The sequence below is a fragment of the Somniosus microcephalus genome, chromosome 18 (assembly GCF_052327205.1).
Source record: "Somniosus microcephalus isolate GS21.2 chromosome 18, FLI_Smic_1.0, whole genome shotgun sequence".
In the NCBI taxonomy this organism is placed as follows: domain Eukaryota; kingdom Metazoa; phylum Chordata; class Chondrichthyes; order Squaliformes; family Somniosidae; genus Somniosus; species Somniosus microcephalus.
Genome location: NC_141004.1, coordinates 24,079,521 through 24,101,914, shown reverse-complemented (window position 1 = coordinate 24,101,914; position 22,394 = coordinate 24,079,521). Strand labels below are relative to the sequence as shown.

The 22,394-nt window shown below is 42.0% G+C and overlaps 1 protein-coding gene across 1 annotated transcript; it reads left to right on the top strand.

Annotated features, from left to right (window-relative positions):
- The first annotated feature begins 5,451 nt into the window (after positions 1-5,451).
- prelp (proline/arginine-rich end leucine-rich repeat protein) lies at positions 5,452-22,188 on the top strand. Its single transcript, XM_086011224.1, has 3 exons — positions 5,452-5,729; positions 16,582-17,606; positions 18,732-22,188. Exons 2-3 carry the CDS (start codon positions 16,601-16,603, stop codon positions 18,905-18,907), a joined length of 1,182 nt encoding a protein of 393 aa, XP_085867350.1. The 5' UTR covers positions 5,452-5,729; positions 16,582-16,600; the 3' UTR covers positions 18,908-22,188.
- The last annotated feature ends 206 nt before the right edge of the window (positions 22,189-22,394 follow it).

Genomic DNA, 22,394 nt, shown 5'->3' with positions numbered 1-22,394 from the left:
CCAGGATATGCCTGAGCAATGTAAAGAGAAGAGACTCTGTGTCATGGGTCTTCACTCCTTCTTTCTCTGCTCGGAGCCTGGGAATTGAGCGTTCCCAGACGCAAAACCGAGCTAGCCTCCCTCATTTGTCTTTTCAACCCATTTATACTGGTTGTTTGAGTGGTGATTTTTTCCATAAGCCTGATGTTCTTTGCGGGGAAAATGTTCTCCCTGACATTCCTTCTTACTACTAATGCCTAACTTACTAATTATTTTTACTTACGCTAATAAGATACCCTTGGAGACATATCTGGAAAGCCTTTACATTCTGTAAATGTTGCTGCCTTCAAACCTATGTTCGGGGGCTACACATTTGAGCAGCATTGTTGTCACTGAAATTTCACTGAGCGAGAATTAACTTGGGCACACGCTGCCCATAGTTGGTGTCCAATGAGTTCCAGCTCTGCGATCTCGAGTAACTGATACTGGCAGTAAAATGCTGTGTGAAGGCAAGGGACATCCAGAGGGTGTGCGAGCTAATGCGAAAGGGCTAGAAGGCTCCCAAGACAAAATCAGTTTTCTGCAACTAAAATCCATATGCACTGCAGGACAAGAATTGGCAGTCATTACAATACTCATTCTGCAGCCTGCTTAAACTCAATGGACTTTTAGCAGCTCAGATAGTAGCTTAGGATAACCTACCTGCAGGCTGCTCTGATGGCCTCTGAATCAAACACTTTATTATTTTCTACCTCTGATCTCAGCGTCTGAATTTGTCAGAGGATAATTACAACCACAATACACTTCTCCTGGTACATAATTCAGTTTGATGTTAGATATCACGTTCTTCTGGCAGAATGGATTGCTTTTAGGGAAGCTCGTTCCATCTGTTACTCATTACAGGCCTTGCTTTAAAAGTATCTATTACCTTTTATTTTCAATCTTTCTTTATCATCCTGCCTGATGTGCTCATTTACAGCATACCGACCTGGCAGTGAACATAGTATAAAATGAGCAAAATATATTTTAAAAGGTCTTGAATAAAAATATTTAAACATTTTCATTAAACTCCCCAAAAAATGCACTAAACAGATAACTCAATGGAGCTTGTTTTACCACAGAGGTCCTTCAAAATAGAGTTTCCATAATACATTTTTGTAGTTCAGCATATTTTGGAACGCTCCTCCCAAACTGGAGAAGAATATAAAATGATAGACTATCAGGAGGGCTGTTGCTGTCTGTGGGGAAGCAATAAAGTTGTCAATCATTCAGTCTCAAGCAAGCATTGCAATGATTTTGACATATATAATCTGTTTCACCAAACATCATCCTATTTTTGCATATGTTTAGGAAATAAAAACAGTTTGCCAAATAAAAAAGGGTTGGCAAATAAAAAGATTTGTATTTAAATAATAACTTTATCATTTATCTCAAAAATGTGTCACAGTGCTTCAAATACAGCAGCCGGAATTTTCCGGGGGGGACAGCGGACGGGATCGGTGGTGGGTTGGATGGGAAATTTGATTTTTTTTGACAGCGGGTCAGGAACCTGCTATCATCCCGCTGCAACGCACCTTTCCTAATGGCGCGTCTGTGATCTTGGATTGGACCCGACCCACAGAGGCAGGCGACCAATTAAAGCAATTATTGGCTTGTTGACAGACCCTTAATAATGGTTTTAACCTTACCTTTTAACTTTAACTGCTCGCCCAAGGGGTCCACGCTGCTCGTGGACCACATCTGTTAACCTGAGGTGGGAGTTGAATGGCCATTGATTCAGCTGATTTAGTTGACAGATTGAAATGTACTATAAAAGCTCCCATGTCACAGCTGTTCAATTTCCAAGCGCGGAAGCTGTTGCTTACTCCATTTGGAAGACAGATTGAGCTTTATGCAAGCTGCAAGTGTTTGGAGCAAACTCTCCATCCAGTGTCACCTCATTGGAACAACCTCTCTCACCATTGACAGATTGCTTCTGTCATCTCAACTTCACCTGCCATCTATTCCATCAGCATGAGTACCGTTTATACTGTTTCACCTTGGTCCCTCAGAATCTGACCATGATCAGCCCCAACACCAGCAGCACCAGGCACACCAGCAGCACCAGCAACAACACCAACCTTCTCCGCAATCACCTGATACTGCACAGGACACAGGGCATCAGCACCCAACCACATTGCTGTCTGGGAGGCCAGGGATGGCCTCACCATGGCCAGATTTACTTCACTTGACACAGTACACCCTGGCTGCCACATGATGCACCAGGTTGACACCACCCCACACCAACACCATAAAGCATCCCTACAATATCCAAGCCATTCCTTTCACACTCATCACCATTGAGGGGGGGGGGGTACCGTTATGTCTCACCATTCACTGCAACTCACTAAGCCACTTCCAAAGGTGCACACAAATTTGTCCAAGAACGCAAAGTGTTGAAAATAAAGGTTTCAATGTTTGACAGCACATTAACAGAAACTTTACATGAACATTGTGTAAAACACCCAAGTGCCTACCCTTGTGTGTTGTTAGTTGGCATGACAGCATTGAAGCTTTGACCACGCTCGATCAGCTCCGATGGACAGGCCACATCGTCTGCATGGCCCATACGAGACTCCCAAAACAAGCGCACTACTCGGAGCTCCGACACGGCAAGAGAGCCCCAGGTGAGCAGAGGAAATGCTTCAAGGGCACCCTCAAAGCCTCCTTGAAAAAGTGTAACATCCCCACTGACACCTGAGAATCCCTGGCCCAAGACCGCACAAAGTGGAGGAGAAGCATCCAGGAAGGCGCCGAACACCTCGAGTCTCTTCACCGGGAGCAAACGGAAGCTAAGCGCAAGCAGCGCAAGGAGCGCATGTCAACCCAAGAACCCCACCCACCCACCCCTTCAACCATTGCCTGCCCCACCTGTGGCAGAGACTGGCATTGGACTCATCAGTCACTTGAGAACTCATTTTTAATGTGGAAGCAAGTCATCCTCGGTTCCGAGGGACTGCCTAAGTGAGAAGAGAAGAGAGATGATTTCACTAGGGTGAGGGTGAGTGTGAGGGGTGGCTAGTGAGATGGAGATATGATAATGTAGATAGAGAGGGATAGGTGGAAGTGCAAGTTAAGTTGGTGTGAGTAAGGATGTACAGGAGTAAGGTAGGGAAGGCAGAGTGATGGGGATGTGATGAGAAGCACAGCAGGATGAAGGTAAGTGTGGCTTTGTACTCACGTTTCCTGATCTAATGAGATAATTGAAAGGTTTGCGCCACTGCACCCAGGTCCTCCTGACGACATCCCTGCGTGTGCCCTCCTGTGCAATGTGCAACCAGGCTGTCTTGGTCTCCTGGGGAGGTCTCTTCTGCCCATCGGAAGGGAAGAGGATCTCCCTGCATGATCTGGGAGAACCTGGGTGCAGTCCTGCACCTCTGTGCAGTGCTTGTCAGTGTTTGCAGCACTTCAATGCTGTAGAACACTGACAGCACAAACGTCAAACGTAAAGTGGCCATGGTCCCTTTAAGGAAACCGGCTCACGACGTGTCACGAATTATGTCACCAGAAACGCTGCCTCGAATTGGGCCGGGAAACGAGCTGAGCGGGCTTATCAAGCCGTATCAACGTAAATTCATTTTAGGCAGCGGGATGGAGCCAGCAGCAGGGCTGCGACCCACTGAGGTAAGCAAAATCCCGGCCAATGAGTTATTTTGAAGTGCATGGTCTTTTGTTATTAAGGCAACCATGGCAGCCATTTTGCGCAGAGCAAGTTCTCACATAAAGCAATAAGATGAAGATAGATGGGGACCCAGTCATTAAGACCATTATTAACAGGTAATCTGTCTTGGGTGGGCTTGGTTGAGTGAAAATAATGCTTATCTTTAAATGGAACCACTGGCACAGGATAATATGGCCTGAGTTTAAATTCTCATCCAAACGACAGTACCTCCAACAATATGGCATTCAATACTGGACTGGAGTGTCAGAATAGATTATGGGCTCACATCCTGGATTATGGCTTGGATCTACAGCTTTCTGACTCAGAGGCGAGAGTGTTGCCAAGTGCCAAATGAACCAAGCTGATACTGCTTTAGCGAACCAACAAACCTATTTCCATATTGCAGCTGGTCCTTGATGTAATGCTCAGTTCTGGAGAGTTGCCTTGCTTTTCTGCTTGGCTGTTTGGAGTGCTGTAGAAGTGTGGGAGGGAAAATCCATGATTTAAATTATCGGGGGTGAAATTTATCTGCACCAGTCGCACGAAATGGGCTCATAGAGAATTGGCAGGCCGTTTCACACCGTGCCTGATTTTCTTTCTCAATGGAAAATGGGCTGCTGATTCACGATGCGCCCGCTTCACGCTGTTGACGTAGACCAATTTCACCCCCAATGCATCTTAGCAGTTTGAAAAAGATTGGTCGATCTGCTGGCAATTGACGCAAGTGGTTTTCCAGTTGTACACAGCTGTACCAGTTATTCCAGCCATTCCTACTCACCACAATGAAGGCAGTGCCTCTTTAAGAGCACAGAAATGTGCCCCTCCTTTGAAGAAAGAAAGGTGGATGAGAAGCCGGTCATTAAGACCATTATTAAGCATTCACTGACTATTACAGTTGCTATAGTTGCAGCAACTTTCAAATCAAAATGGCGGCTTCGGTCAGCCCTCCGCCACCATTTTGAATGCAGCCGCAGTGCAAGGTGGGGGGCAGGCCACGGCGGCCCCTTTGTGGTCATTATGATCAAAGTGATACTTTCGCACCTAGGAGCCTCTTTTAGTCGCTGACTTTCTTCTGAAGCCCAGATTTAAAAAATGGTGGATTCACATTTAGTGCTGCAGTGTGCCAGATGTGAATCTATTTTTTTTTAAAACAAGGAAACTGCAGTGATTTACTCTCAAGGGATCGTCACGGGGAACACACTGTTATTATTAATGTTTATGCCTTTTAGCGGGGCCGGGAAATGCATTCCTCTCAGTACAATGACACTAAATTGCAATGCCTTATCATTTCAAGTGATAAACACTGTACGGTGTTCCAAAGTCTTTGCGCACTTAAATTGGTTGATTCCAGATGTTGATAGAAATGAATGCTGGCAGAACCCAAAGTACAAAAACAAAAAAAAAACTTACAGCAAAACACCAAAGTGTCAAGACAATAAAAAGCTGAAGAAAAGTAAAACTATTTGCCTTGTCCTCAATGAGAAAATGTGAAGAAATGCCTAATAACATGATAAATGTTGCTGTTAGGTGCCCTACATTTCAAGAATCCACCAGTAAGGCAGACATTCTGCAGCTTATAACTCTGCAGCTTTCATTAGGAATGAATATAAACCATCCACATTGTAAAATAAAGAATTAGTGCTCCGAAATGTCTCCCTGCCCAGAAAGAAAATCTCGGAGGCTATTTCTACTTTCTCTTAAGCCTCCACAGAATTCTATATCCCTCACCCAGATCCTATCGGGCCATATAGGTAGCTGCCAGAATGACTCTGGATGAAGTGATGCATAAATATTGGAAAGAATGTGGGGAATGCGGTGATGAAAGAATGCATTTATTTCACTGAGGTAAACATTATTAAATGTGGGAATCTGTGCATGAGGATTTGGGGGTGTGGATTCAATCTCAAGGAGTTGGCTGGCAGATAAAGGATGCATTGTTGCTCCGATGGAGTCTGAGGGACTAGAAACAAACTGAAACATAACAAAAACATACGGCACTATCAGTCGAGGCTGCATTTAGGAAGAAGGAGACAGATTCTGGAAGATTGTGGTAAGCATGCATTTTGCTGGAAGTTTAACATTCTACAGTGTTGCTCGAAATGGACAAAAAAACTCTCCAAACGTTTGTACCATCCAATGTTAGAGGTTTTATGATAGTTACTGATGTTTTTCATGGGATGTATTAAGAAAACATCAGTGATTTCTGGAGATGTTTATTTTAGTGGGCTTTAATGTTTTAGAAGTGCAATATCTCTCTTTAAATACATATTTGTCTGGGTAAATAGTTTTTTTTAACAAAGCATTTTTACTTCTAGTTTGATAGATTGGAAATAAAACAAAGTTAAGTTTAAACATTTGCTTAAATTTGAAGAAAAATATTTTTGTCGCTGAAGTTTAACTTTCATTGCGATGGATATAAAGAACTTAACATTCGGTGTTACCAACCATATGAAAAACCCATTGTAAGTGGAAGCTTGTTTGTGTAACAGTTTATTGCAATTAGTTACTAATGAGTTTGCCATTTGCCTTGAGCAGGGGCCAAGCTCGGGAATATCACCGCTTAAGCTAAGCCACATGAATGTGTTTATAAACATACACAGTGTTCAATTTATGTGTTTTCTACTCTTTTAAGTCAAACTTTAGTAGTTAGCTTATAGTTTAGTGGACCAAAAGATTCTTATTCAGAACCCAACAAATGAATTTGATTCTGTTCCTTCTCCCTTGCCAAATACTTTCAGTAAATTGATTTTTGAGCAGGCTTCCTGTTTTTTTTTCGAAACAAGCATTCAAGTCAATTCGATCTGAGCTCACAGTTGAATTGTTTGCATTCTGACCAAAAAAAAAATGCGCTCAAATAAAACGAGTGTCTTATTTACTCTTACTTGACTCGTTGTTCCCTAATACTTGTCAGTTGTGGCTGTTCGATGCCACTTAAAGTACTTGCACGCTTTCAAGTGCCCCGACTCCACCTGAGTAGAATACACTTGCACGGTGAGATATATATACACACAGCGGCCTCAGTGAACTTTCAAATGACAAAAATAAAACAAAAGTAGTGTGCTGCAGAATTCTGCAGTGGTCCAGAAAATTGAAAAGGTTTGAGTTGCCAAAACTTAAGAAAACTATAGCACAAAATTCACTGTGTAAATTTAGGTCATTAGAATCCAAGAAAGAGAGCAGCTAGACCTCCAACATATTCCGATTCATCTCTGTGAAGTCCCATGTGTTTTAACCTAACTTTGTGTTGTGAACAGCTGCAGACTCAGCTGTACAACAGCCTGTTGTGTTAAGATTACTTTACCGAATCGTGTTACAGTCCCTCTGGGAGCATTGCTTTTTGATGCTTTTTCAGTGTCGGAGACCTCATTGAGGTCCTTTATGATTCTTTGGAAAAAAAACAGTATCTTTTTACAATTTGTATCCCTTCAATTTTCTTCTTCTCTTCCTTTCCTTTTCATGTCAGCACCGCGCCAATCTTCTCCTAAAAGCACTGAAACACGTTGTGGTAAACTGTTTCATGGGACGCCGCAGTCCTCTGGAACTTCTGGTGACTTATTGGCCACAGCAAAGCTGGGCAGGAGTGAAGCTTTTACAAACCCCCACTGCATGGGCAAAATTACCACACTAATGCTCGTGTGAACCTGACACGGTCAGCTAATACACGTGTGACTGTGATACAGGACTGCTAGTGCACGTGTGAATGTATTACAGATCCGCTAGTGCACGTGTGACGGGGATACAGGCCCGCTAGTACACATGTGACAGGGATACAGGTCCGCTAGTGCACGTGTGACAGGGATACAGGTCCGCTAGTGCACGTGTGATGGGGATACAGGTCCGCTAGTGCATGTGTGATGGGGATACATGTCCACTAGTGCATGTGTGACGGGGATACAGGCCCGCTAGTGCACGTGTGACGGGGATACAGGTCCGCTAGTGCACGTGTGATGGGGATACAGGTCTGCTAGTGCATGTGTGACGGGGATACAGGTCCGCTAGTGCACGTGTGATGGGATACAGGTCCGCTAGTGTACGTGTGACGGGGATACAGGTCCGCTAGTGCATGTGTGATGGGGATACAGGTCTGTTAGTGCACGTGTGATGGGGATAGAGGTCCGCTAGTGCATGTGTGATGGGGATACAGGTCTGTTAGTACACGTGTGATGGGGATACAGGTCCGCTAGTGCACGTGTGATGGGGATACAGGTCCGCTAGTGCACGTGTGATGGGGATACAGGTCCGCTAGTACACGTGTGATGGGGATACAGGTCCGCTAGTGCACGTGTGATGGGGATACAGGTCTGCTAGTGCACGTGTGATGGGGATACAGGTCCGCTAGTGCACGTGTGACGGGGATACAGGTCCGCTAGTGCATGTGTGATGGGGATACAGGTCCGCTAGTGCACGTGTGATGGGGATACAGGTCCGCTAGTGCACGTGTGATGGGGATACAGGTCCGCTAGTGCACGTGTGATGGGGATACAGGTCTGCTAGTGCACGTGTGATGGGGATACAGGTCCGCTAGTGCACGTGTGACGGGGATACAGGTCCGCTAGTGCACGTGTGATGGGGATACAGGTCCGCTAGTGCACGTGTGAATGCTATTCAGGCCCACTAGAGCTTGTGGGACTATAATACTGGTGTCTTGGTGTCCGTGTGACTGTGATACAGGCCCACTGGTGCAGTTGTGAGCTGAGAAAGTTGATGTTGACTGGCTATATCCCATAGCCGCATCACAGCCGTGTCCACACTGGCACTAACTAATTGTCCACACCTTTGTACTTTCCATCAGGGGTATCTGGGTAACAACCAGGAGACAGAACACTGGCCAATATGTTTTCACTCCGTAACCCAAGAGAATCAAAGCCAAATAAGGCGCCCCACCGCTATCCTAGCCGAGGGAAGCTAATTCAGCACAGAATGAGCAATCAAGTCTTGGCCCTTCCTTAGTTGTAATGGCTCCATTCCACATCGAACATTGGCATTATCATCTGAGCCTTCAGGGGAGCACCATTTATATATGGCCAGTGGTCTGAGGCTGCCTATAAGTTCCAGCCAAACTATACTTTGTTTATGCTCCCTGGCTAGAGCTACTGCTCTATAGTCCAGCAGAGAAATCATGGCAAGCTTGGTTACACATGTGCATTGAGCTTCGTTCTCAGCAGTTGGAAGTTAAGGGCTGAATTTTGCCGGTGCTCAGAGGGCGGTTTTGGAGGTGGGTCCGCTGTCAAAATCAAAATGATTGTCAGCGGGTTGGGAGCTCGCTCCGAACCCACCTCCATGTAAGTTTCCAAAGTGTCGGGTCTGTGAATTCAGGCGGCATTTAAGATAGTTAAATGCTTGTTAAATGCTTGTTAACTACTATGTTGCCAGCCTATTTCTATTTTACCACTTTTTTAACAAGGTTCACGTCATTCAGAGATCACGTCAGGTAAGTAGTTCGGGTTCTCCGTCTACCCATTGCTGTGAATAGGTGACAGCTGCAAAAGTGGTATGAAAGCTACCATTTCACAGCTGGTCACTTTCCAATGTCAGAAGCTTGAGCCTCCAGGACTGGGAAGACACTTTTGAGCTGTATGCAGTTTGGAAGTGTTTGGAGTAAACTCTCTATCCACTGTCACCTCCTTGGAGCAAGCTCCCTCTCCATTGACAGATCGCTTCTGTCATCTCAACTTCAGCTGCCATCTATTCCAGCAACATCGGTGCCCTTGAAAAAAATCTCACCCTGGTCCTCCCTCCACGATCAGCCCCAACACCAACATCACCAGGCACACCAACATCACCAACAACATTACCAACCTTCTCCAGAATCACCTGATGCTACACAGGGCATCAGCGCCTGACCACATTGCTGCCTGGGAGCCCAGGAATGGCCTCACCATGGCCAGATTTACTTCACTTGACACTGTACACCCAGGCTGCCACATGATGTGCCAGATTGACACCACCCCACACCATCACCATAAAGCATCCCCACAGTGCCCAAGCCATTCCTTTCACACTCATCACCATTGTGGGGGGTACCATTATGTCTCAGCATTCACTGCAACTCACTAAGCCACTTCCAAAGGTGCACACAAATCTGACCAAGAATGCAAAGTGTTGAAAATAAAGGTTTCAATGTTTGACAGCACAATAACAGAAACTTCACATGAACATTGGCTAAACCATCCAAGTGTGTTGTTAGTTGGTATGATTGCAGTAGGATGATGGTGAGTGTGAGGGGTGGCTAGTGAGATGGGGAAGTGATAATGTAGATATAGAGGGATGGGTGGAGATACAAGGTAAGTTGGTGCGAGTAAAGATGTGCAGGAGTAGGGTAGGGAAGGCAGAGTGATGTGGATGTGATGAGTGGCACAGCAGGATGAGGTTGAGTGTGGCTTGGCAGTAACATTTCATGATCTACTGGGATCATTGAAAGGCTTGCACCACTGCAGCCTGGTCCCCCTTGTACCCTCCTGTGCAATGTACAACCAGGCTGCATTGATCTCCTGGTAAAGTAAGAGTCACATCCCGCAGCCCTCCCCATTTGTAAGACTTCTGTTATGTATTGTTTTTCAAAGGGAATAAATAGGAAAAGTTGCCCTTTTGTAAAATTGAGTCACAATCATTTCTTTTTTTCAATAATGTTAGCATCCAACATGTCTCAGTTTAAGATTTGGAAGCCATGACAATGTAGATTGACACTATTGATCTGCTGTCAGAATGTCCTCTGTACTGCCAAGAGCTTTGGTCATGGCCTGGATCTAGTCCTGTGGAACATGAAGCAAGAGGACTGAAGTCATTATTATTTAAGAATTTGGCATGGAATGTTGACTGGGTCCCAGTGTGGTGATATAAGATTTGGGATGACTACACAGTTATGATGTGGTTTGGATCCTATTTTATTGTATAAAATAACTGGTGACTTCATACAAAGAATTTGGGAAGTTTACAAATGTCAAGCTGTCTTCATCTCTTCATTTTGCTTGGCAAATGTTGAACTTGGTAATGGAACAAGTTTACTTTACTTTTTAAATAAATGCCAAGTCTTTTTCCTTCAGGTTGATGCAGAAGATCCCATGGTGCTATTCGAAGAAGAGCAGGGGAGTTCTTGGCCAATATTTATCCCTCAACCAACATAACTAAAACAAATTATCTGGTCATTATCTCAATGCTGTTTGTGGGACCTTGCTGTACACAAATAGTCCGTGGAGTTTCCCTGCATTACAACAGTGACTACACTTCAAACAAAAAGTACTTCATTGGCTGTAAAGCGCTTTGGGATGTCCTGAGTTTGTAAAAGGCGCTATATAAATGCAAGTTTTTTTGTTCTTTTCTTTTCGAAGCTAGCTCTCAGGTTATGTAACATCCTTTCATTTAGTCACAGTGGCTGGCTCTTTGGAGGTACATAGGAGCCAGATAAAAGCCGAACTGAAGGCATCAGCTGATGCTCCTGCATGTTCTTCTGTTTCATAATCTACCGTCATGGTAGCATGCGCAGTATCCAAAATACAGTCGCTCACGTACAGCAACCTTCAGTAGCACAGCAATCAGGCCTTTGTCTGCATCAAATTCTTTCCAATAGCATTGGGGGCAACTAATAGGGTTGGTGGAACCAAACGACCGACAGTAGCCGTGAATGTAAAGCAGATAGGTGGTTGAATAGCTCTGTCATTCTCTCATTTATTGATGCACCTTGATGACCTGTTATATATTAATTAACGCTGACTGCAGCTGTCTGGCTTTAGTGCTACAGTCATTTGTAAAAGTAGGCTCACAACCGCTGAGGGACTGGAGTGCGTAGTGGACTCGGGAAGCAAAATTATAATTTGATAAGTTTTTCCGCTGGTTTTAATATAATTTGGAACTTATTGTTGGTGCACTTAATGGTTTAAGTGATTCCGACTGATGATTTAGTCATCCGAATTGATAGCCAAAAAAAGTGTAGTAAACGTGGAAACCCTGTGACATGATTTAACAAATAGAAACATAGGCACAACCAACCAGGAGTGGTGGGGGGGGGGGAAACAACTTGACCCCCCCTCCCCAAATTTTTTTGGCATAGTTTTTGTCCTTCCCACTGCTCCAAGTTTTGGAATTGCCTCTTGACGACCCCCCCCCCCCCCTCATCTCTTTGGATGCAGTTGTGCCTCGGGATAGAAATAATTTTTATTTTTAAACAAAATTTTAATCTTTTAAACAGTCATTTCAATCCCACATTACAACAGTGACTCCACTTCAAAAAGTACTTCATTGGCTGTAAAGTGCTTTGAGACGTCTGGTGGTCGTGAAAGGCGCTATAGAAATGCAAGTCTTTCTTTCTTTCTAAATGTTATTAAATTGAAGAGGAAAAAATTTGCAGGGCAGAGGAGTAGGACTAATTGGGCAGCTCTTTCAAAGAGCCGGCACAGGCACGATGGGCTGAATGGCCTCTTTCTGTGCTGTATCTTTCTATGAAATTGTGATTTAAGAATTACAAATATTTAAGGAATAGATTGCAACTTAGATATATAAATGTTCAAAAAAATGGATCATATATAAAGATAGCTTGCAATGCTTGCAATGTAATTATTACATTCTGGCTTTAAATGGTAAATAAATGCGTGTGTATATAAATAACAAATTGATTTTTCAAACAATGTGCTTTGCCACAGTGTTTATAAACCAACATGTAGTTAAATAGCAAAGAAAGCATTACATTATTTTACACATGGCATCCTGTAATATTTTTGCATAGGAAACTTAAAAATTAACATCACCACTTTAATTACTAAATGACATTAGTTTAATTCAATATATTTTAATAGCATTTCCATGTTAGTTGCTCATAAAAGCGAACAGCAAAAACATTATTGATTTCCTCCAAATCTGTCACAGTTCAAAATACTAATTCAGTTGAGGAAAAGCTCTATTAAGACAAAATTCCAAATAAACAACCTACAAATGATGTGAATGTTATTCGCAAAGGAAGTCATTTGGCACTATTGTCTGAACATTACTGTGGGAAAGTAATGTTATACAATAGTAATTCCAGGGTACCGTGCCTTGGAGGGTTGTAATCAACTGAACCAATAAAGCAAGTGTCAGCTGTGACTCAGTGGGCAGCACACTCTCACCTCTGAGTCAGAAGGTTGTGGGTTCATAGTCCCACTCCAGGGACTTAAGCATAAAACTCTAGGCTGACACTCCAGTGCAGTGCTGCATTGTCGGAGGTGCTGTTTTTCAGATGAGATGTTAAACCGAGGCCCCGTCTGCGGCGAGTTATCCCCGGTGTCCCGGCCAATATTTATCCCTCAATCAACGTAACAAAAACAGATTATCTGGTCATTATCACATTACTGTTTGTGGGAGCTTGCTGTGCGCAAATTGGCTGATGCGTTTCCTATATTACAACAGTGACTACACTTCAAAAATACTTCATTGGCTGTAAAACGCTTTGGGACATGTGGTGGTCGTGAAAGGCGCTACATAAATGCAAGTCTTTTTCTATTCGTTTTAGAACAGAAAGCAGAATACAACGGGCTGAAAATCCAGCATTCCGCCTCTCACCAGTATGATTTGCTCTTTCAATACAAGATGTTGTTAGAAGGTGTATAATTTAATTGAAAACTTTTAATTGTGCACTTATAAAATATAGTTGCAACAATGTATCGTATAAAGAAAGATTTGCATTTTTATAGCACCGTTCATGACCTCAGGACATCCCAAAATGCTTTACAGCCAATGAAGTACTTTTCAAGTGTAGTCACTAAGTGTAGTCTCTGTTGTACTGTAGGAAACTCGCCAGCCAATTTATGCACAGCAAGGTCCCACAAACAGCAATGAAATAAATGACCTGTTTTAGGTGTCGGTTGAGGGGCAAATGTTGTCATTTATTCATCAATAAAACATGTTAAAAGAGATTTTCCAATGATGACATTAATAGTTCGAGTCCAGTACTATGTGGTGCACTTCATTTCTTTCCAAGTGTTGACTCCAATTAGCCTAACTACCCAACCAAAAAGGTTTATTGAAACTAAAACAAGTGGCATATGGTTGAGCCAGCCAGTCTGGGTACATTATGCTGCTAGACTCGCTTGGTGTGATCATTCCGCTGCCTGGTCTACAGATACTACTGACATCATTCTGGTAAGAAATTAAACATTGACATCTTGTTTCAGCTGTTGCTAGTTCTCTTACTGAAATGTACAATGTTTACTTCATAGCCCACCACCTAGAGACTTTTTGGCTCCCCTGATTACTTAATGGGTAAAGGCACTGCCCAATTTGCTACTAAGCCATTCAGACTTTCAGCATCTGCAGTAGTTGGTTTATTGTGTTCTTTCCACCTTTTGTTGACCTGTTCTCAACACAACAGTAGGGTGCAGACGATGCCAGCAATACGCTGCCAAGGGATGTCATGGAGTGCAACAAGTTAACATAACTCCTATTTTTATTCTATGCATGGAATGGCTTCAGCAGTTTCGAAAGGCCTTAAGTGATGCACCAGATGCTCTTATTTCTTCTCTGACCCAAGACTGATTCAATTCTACCACAGTGAGCTGAAGAAAATAGAACCATTCAGTATGGACACAGCCCTTCAGGGTAGCCAGGCGGGATTAATCAGCCTAGGTCAGCGAAGGAGTGAGATCATTTGGAAAGCAATTTTTTTTTTAATCCATCGTAAGCCGCAAATACTGAACAGTACCCAGTCATTTGGATTCGGAAAGGGTTACTGCTGCAATCTCTGCTGGATATTTTTTGGGTGCATGAGATGTTATCGCCATGCTCCTACACTTCTGATTTGTTCTTGTTTTCAAAAACACGGTGATAGCATTGCATACTCTGCGGGGCTTCTCAACTGTTTAAAAGTAAAGCCTGGCTATTATTGTGTACAATATCATTATCTGAGCACACCATGCATTTTCGTATTATGCTCCTCTATCCACCATTTTAACATAGATGTTAACCCTAATTAAAACAAACAGGTTAACACTTCCATTAAAATACCAGAGCGAGAAATTTAATGGAAACATATTGGTCCGTATTTTCCGATGCCTACGGGTGTGTACGAGCTGTGTACACGCCCGTAGGGACATCGGAAATGCCGATTTCAGGCATGCGAAGCGCGTGCGCTGAAAACCGGCATTTCCGATCTGTCAAAAATCCTCTTTCTGGAGAACCTCCTCCCGCAGAAAACCCTTAGAAATCTTACGCCAGCATAAGAGTTTAGAAAAGTAAAAAATGATTTTTTTCACTCATCTATAATTTTAAAATACTTTTAAAAAAGGTAAGTTTATTTTTAGCCCCATAAAAAACTTTAATTATTTTCTTCAAAAAATGTAATTTTTGTTTAAAATATTTAATTTAATGTAATTTAAACTCATTTTAAAAAACATGATGGTTTTTAAAAATTGTATTTAATGTTCTGATGTCTTTTTTCAGTGATCCCCATTCATGTATTTGACAGGTCTATCTGTCAAAAGTATGAAGGGGGATTCCCTTCTCCCATTGGCTCGCCTGGCTCACATGATCCCAGGGACGCTTGTGAACCGCATGCGCCCCGTGGATACATGGGCCCTGCGCATTTCGACTGTGGAGAGGCCCAGAATTGGAAATGTCCGGACCTTGGGAGCCCTCAGGTAAGGGCCTAGATTTTTTTCCCAATAGGAGGCCTCCGCACGCAGGAAGCCTCCTATCGGAAATTACAGGGCAATAGTTTTCACATGATAATATCACAGAGTAATTTCTAAGCTTAAAAAGAATCCCATCCAGTGACACTACCGTTAGGCTACAGGACATCTGAGCAGTATATTTTTTCACTAGCCTAGACTGAGAATGGGACTGAGGCACATTGCTGGGGCAGTGTAGAAGGAGCTCTGCTCTGCACCCAACTCTGGTATACCTGAACTGGGAGTGCTTGACCCTGTACTGAGTGCCAGGAATAGAAAGTGGTTCCTACAGAAAAGTCATTAAAAAAAAAAATCTACTCTTATATTGAACAGCACCTGGTGTAGGTAGGGTACTTCCTCCACCCACGGGGAGACTGCTCTTCCTTTAGAATTGCGTGTGTGGTGACTTTTCAGCAATGGAGTCTACAGTAGCATAGTGGTTATGTTATTGGACTAGTAATCCAGAAGCCTGAACTAATGATCCAGAGACAGTTCAAATCCCACCACCAGCAGCTGGGGAATTTAAATTCAATTAATTAAATAAATCCGGAATACAAAGCTAGTATCAGTGACCATGAAACTATCAGATTGGTGTTAAAAACCCATCTGGTTCACTAATGTCCTTTAGGGAAGGAAATCTGCTGTCCTTACCTGGTCGGGCCTATATGTGACTCCAGACCCACAGCAATGTGACTCTTAACTGCCCTCTGAAATGGCCTAGCAAGCCACTCAGTTGTATTCAAGAAGGTGGCTCACCACCACGTTCTCAAGGGCAATTAGGAATGGGCAATAAATGCTGGTCTTGCTGGCAATGCGCATATCCCATGAATGAATAAAAAAAAATGAGGTAGAAGTATGCCAAAGGTTATTTTATTCCTTCTTAAGGAGCGATTTTCCTTAGTTAAAATAAGTCTTATTTGCCAAGCTGCGTCTGCATCCAGCTTCTCTGGCACTGGAAACCAATGTCACTCTTATCGTTAGTTGTTGCCTGTTTGATCCATACCTTGTTTACACTCGTGTATGAACAGACACCGTTTTCCATTGGTGTTGTTTAATGCCGGCATTGAAATTAACAGGCTAACAGTGGCATTAGAATAACATGTATCAGAACATCTAGGCTACATTATCCAAGATTTGATGTCAGAAAAGTTTCATAAGTTAGATGTTTCTCCCCTGTTTGCCTATAAGTTTGTTTTATGAGGTTTAGTTGTGTTGGATACCAAACAAATCTGGCAACTGTGTACAGTACAACCTTCTTATTTTTTACAGGGACAAGTTCAACTGGATCATGACCCATCTAGGATACATACTTTTCATTGGTCTTATTCTGACCACAGTAGTCCATTGTCAGCGTCGCCAACCTAAACCCAAGCCTCCCAAGCCTGCCAAGCCTGCCAAGATTCCTAAGCCTCCCAAGCCTCCCAAGCCTGCAAAACCTGCAAAACCAGTGGTCATTGAACCTACAGAACCAAATCATGTCACAACGCTTCCACCACCCCTTCCCCCTGGTCCAATGTCAGTGTTCCCAGACTGCCCAAGAGAGTGCCGCTGCCCTCCGGACTACCCCAATGCACTCTACTGTGACAGCCGAAATCTAAGACTGGTCCCCATCATTCCACCCAGGATCCATTACCTCTATCTCCAAAATAACTTCATAGAAGCTCTGCCAGGACAAGCTTTCAGGAATGCAACTGAACTCAAATGGATCAATTTGGACAACAACAGGATTTCCAACCAAAAACTTGATAAGGACATTTTTAACATACTGAACAAACTTCTCTTCTTGTACATGGATAGAAATAAGTTGGATGGAGTTCCCCCAAATCTTCCATCTAGTCTAGAGCAACTTCGGCTGTCTAGGAACCAAATCTCCAAAATCCCATCAGGCAGCTTTAGCAAGATGGAGAACCTCACCTTGCTTGACCTCCACCATAACAAGCTTGTTGATAGCGTCTTCAACAAAAATACATTTAAAGGTCTCAAAAGCTTAATGCAGCTCAATCTGGCCCACAATTCATTGAAGAAAATGCCTCCAACAGTACCTCAGTATATATTCCAACTCTTCTTAGATAAGAATAATATCAAGGAAATACCTAATAATTATTTCAACAATTTACACCATTTGACCTTTTTAAGGCTAAATTTCAACCAGCTGACAGACAAAGGTATCCCCAATGGTATTTTTAATGTATCAACTCTCCTGGATCTCCACCTGTCCAACAACAAACTCAATTCTATACCGAGCTTTAATACAAAGCTGGAACATCTGTATCTGAACCACAACCATATCGAAAGTAAGTCCTATATGCTATGTGTAGGTTCCATTTTTTATTGTTGTACTTTCATACAGTACAGTAAACTATTCTGAAGTATGAAGAATTTATTCTAAGATATTTGATATTAAACTTTTGATGACCAACTTTTCATGATTTGGAGAGCCAAAGAGATTGTCTACTCCCTTTTTAGTTTTTAATTCAAATTATCATATCATTCCAAAAATTTTTTACCATTAAATTACGGTGTTATTTATACTTGGCAAGTCAATTTATTTTTAGTGCAAACCTGGTATTATCAGAAGTTATCAATATAGAAAAAATGGGTGCCATTAAATTCTTTGGTTGGTGTTGAGTAATTGTATTGCACAAGAGTGCCGACAATGTCTCAGCAAAGCAGTGAATTCTGGCTGTTCTTTCATTCATGAGAAAATAATCATAACTCATTTCTGCCTACGGTGTTAGTTAATGATGCCACAAATCACAATATCGTGTTAAAACATCCCTCAAATCTTATATTTATTTTGAAATTAAAACCCTCCTGCATTGAGGCCCCAAAGTACTATTTAAGAAGCCAGGAGGCCTTATAAAATAGCTTCAATTTATATCTGAAGATATATAGCTTACCCTGTAAATGATTTTTAATCTATGTAGGCGATGCAAAGGAATTTATATATTAATCAATCTCCCATGCCATTGCATGCAGGGAGTGAAGATTAAGCTTAGTCTTCAGGTGAAAAGGGGCCAGAGGGTGAGGACAATTGGAGCAGGGTGTGCAGACATAATTCAGTCTCCATTTTAAAGCCATGCTTTCTGTCCTTATTTTTATATAATAATTTCAAAAAGCTTAAAGCAACTGCAGAACCAGGGAAGTACAGTTGGTTGCAGCACAGGTGTTTCTTTGCAATACAGGATGAGGAGCTGGGATGTACAAAACTGAGGTGCTACAGTGCCACCACTGGCAAAAGGGTGTAATTACAGTGTGACTGGTTTACATAGGCATTTGCCACCTTAAAAGTGGGACATAGGAATTGATGGAAAAAGTTGACGCAGGAAGTGTATGCGGACACACGTTTTTTAGAATATATTATAGATATATATACTTGGTTCTATTAATTAAAAAAGTTACATTTTCCCCCCTCACAGAAATCAATGGAACTGAAATCTGCCCATGCCCCATCAATAACATTGCTTTGCACGCCCATGACATGGAACTTATACCACGCCTTCGATATCTGCGGCTGGATGGGAATGCGCTGAAGCCCCCAATACCAATGGACATGATGTTGTGTTTCAGACTCCTGCAGGCAATAGTGGTTTGAAAGCTAGATTCATTTCCCCCTCTTTAAACAGTGACCATTTTTAAAAAGGACTACTTGTGCAACTATTTTTCCGTCAGATTATTGCTATGATTGTGTTAAATGCAAAGTACTGCAGAACGTTTTTCTTTTCCTTTCAGATTACCATCGTTTCAATTTAGACCCAAAAAAGGCCTGAATTGATTCAAGTGGGATCACCACACATGCTTTAAACCAACAATAGTACATGCATCCTTTTGCTCCACAGGACAGGAAACATATGAAAAAGAAAGACAAGGCCGGCTGAACTGTTCAGTCTGTCGCATTCAGACGTGGCTTAGCCTACATGCACCACCAACCCATCTCCAGATCGTGCAATCTCCTGGAAGAGACATAAAAAAAAAACAGGGAACAAAAACCTTAGCTCAATTTAGGGAAAAAAATTTGAAACTCTTGTGAATCTTATTATACCTATAGAACACAAGTAGAAATTCCTGGTGATCTCCTTTCTGATTCTCAAGTACTCCAATCACAGGGTGTGTTGGGTCTGATTTAATTTTTTTTTGAAGTGCGCTTGTGGTGCCAACACTATGCTCAGACGATGACCTTTGTATTTGCTCCTGCTATGGTGCAGACGAGAGGACTGCATATGCTGTAAGATCATGTTATTCTAATTTAGTTTCTGGTTCCGGTAAAAGCTAAGCTGCCACTTTCTTTGTGAAGTTGGTGAAGAATGGTCTGGTGATGACTGCTGGAAATGTTAGGATCTATTCTTATTTTCTCTTTTTAATTTGTTGTCCATTTGTACTTATTTTTCAATTTAAACATTAGGGATGACTGGACCTCCATGTGAATTGAACCAGACAGGAGCTGTGCTATGGCTGTCAGCAGGGTCCTGTCTTGCTTATAAATCAGTTACCAAATACATAGAATATTAATGCAAGAAAATAAAGGTTTTAGAAGCAAAAATGTATCATAAGCAGCTGCTTCTGGTTTCTTTTGTCCCACTAAAGGTTTTCGTCATTATTAATTATTTACACTGTGTAGTTTTGTCCCGTACACAGGATTATCAATTCATGCATAGTCAGTTAATGGTCATCAGCCCACAGGCTGTTGAATTTGTGCTGAATTTGAAATGATTAAATAATCATTTTTGTCCCTTTTCGGCAGCTGGCGCTATTGATGTAAAACTAATATACAAGATACTAGCAAATGTAATTATCACTTCCAAAATTCATTAGTACGAGATCCAGAGAGGAAGGAGGAAATTAGTGTTTGCAGTAATTCAAACATGCTAAATTGGATCTATTTTGCATTCTTCCCGATTGCCCCAATTCATTTAAAGTCTGTCTATCCTCGTGTGACTGCTTCCTTCAGCCTCCTGAGGCAGATGAGTGGTGGCGTAAGCCCTACAGTGGGAAATGTTCTCTAACCTGAGTGCAATCTTCACAAACCACACTGCAGCCTTCACAATGTGAGACAGACTCTCTAGGGTATAGCACCAGGCCATTAGTGAGGGTGTATCGCTTGTCCGTTAGTACGTGTTGTGTATATTCTTCACAAGCTCAAAAGTTTGCAGGTGCAGGAAAAGAAAACTCGTTGTAAAATGTGTCGGAAAAAAACAAAAGAATTAAAATAGGAAACTTTCCTTATTTGCATATATCTTTTCAATTATTTATGCCCTGCATTTGTTCTAGGCTAAGAGGTGCTATGGGAGGCTGTAGTGATCAAACATGACGCTTCAAGAAATATTGGGACATGAATTCTGTGTACACTCAGGACACAGGAGATCATATCTGTTCAGCTTGCAAATATTATTTTTTCATGAAACTAGAAAATTTGCATCTTCCATGGGCAGCGGTAGCATGACTTTAATAAAATTGGTTTGATGTAGGTTGGCTTGGATTTTGTACCCACAACCAAAGCTTCTGCTTGCACCCATAGCACAGCTCTGATCTGGTTCAATTTATTAAAAATTCACTCTTGGGACATGGTCATTGCTAGCAACCAAGCCAGCATTTATTGCCCATCCCAAGTTGCCCTTGAGAAGGTTGTGGTGAGCCTTCTTATTGAACTGTTGCAGTCCACATGGTGAAAGTACTTCCACAATGCTGTTAGGTAAGGACTTCCAGGATTTAAACCCAATGATAATTATGGAATGATGATATATGTCCAAGTCGGGATGGTGTGTGACTTGGAGGGGAACTTGCAGGTGGTGGTGTTCCCATGCACCTGCTGTCTTGTCCTTCTAGGTGGTGGAAGTCACGGGTTTGGAAGATGCTGCCAAAGAAGCCTCAGTGAGTTTCTGCAGTGCACCCTGTGGCATGCAGATGGTGGGAGTGCATGTTTAAGGTGCGGGGATGGGTTGCCGATCAAGCGGACTGCTTTGTCCTGGATGGTGTTGAGCCTCTTGAGTATGGTTGTAGTTGCATCCATCCAGGCAAGTGAAGAGTATTCAATCACAATCCTGATTGTGTTTTGTTGGTGGTGTAGAGGCTTTGGGCAATCAGGAGGTGAGCCACTCATTGCAGAATACCCAGCCTCTGACCTGCTCTTGTTGTCACAGTAGTTATGTGGCTGGTCCAGTTTAATTTCTGATCAATGATGACCCCCAGGATGTTAATGGTGAGGGATTCAGTGATGTTAATGCCTAATTAGTATATCACAAAGGTCTTTAAAGCTGCAATATTTTATAGCAGATAAGGTTTTTTTTTAATGATGCCACAAATTTCTGTCTTGCTTATAAATCGATTAACAAATACATAGAATATTAACGTAAAGAAGTTTTAGAAGCAAAAAAGTGTCTGGCAGAATATTGCTCAATTCTGAACCAAGTTTTCTGTTCACAAATATCCATTCTCAGAGCTTTGCTTTATAAAATGATAGGTTACTGCTATAATCCTCTTGGTTTTGCAGATTGTGTGGGTTTTTTTTAAATTTATCTCTCAAATATTAATTATATAATGACTTGAAAAGATTTTCACAGATTCCTTGCATGCAAATGTTATTAAGCAATATTTGTAGCAATAATTATAACCAACATATTTTACTATAATAAATTGCAGCTTTAAGCCCCTCCCTCATAGACATTGATATGCAAATTGTTTTCATTTGCTTTGTTTTATCTGTTTATTTGCAGAGATCTGTAATATACTGCAGTGCAGTTTAATGCATTTCTTGCACCAAAGCAAATATTGTAGGCATTGCTTACTCCACGTTTAATAAAAATAAATAAATGGAATTAAAGTTCTTCAGCAACACGAGAGATTTTTTTTTTGAATGCAATAAAGGACCTTTTGAAACTGTTTTTTTGTGGTGCTGGTTCCATCTGACAAAAGATCATAAAGAGATAAATTATAGAGCTATTTAAACATATGGGGATGAAGTCATTGGAAAGGAAGACAGGAAGGATATCTCATTGTAGTTCTCAGTAATAAAGAGACTTTCCTGCAGCATTTATATTTTAGCCTCATCCTGTGGCAAATGCAGAGAACACTGCAAATATGCATCA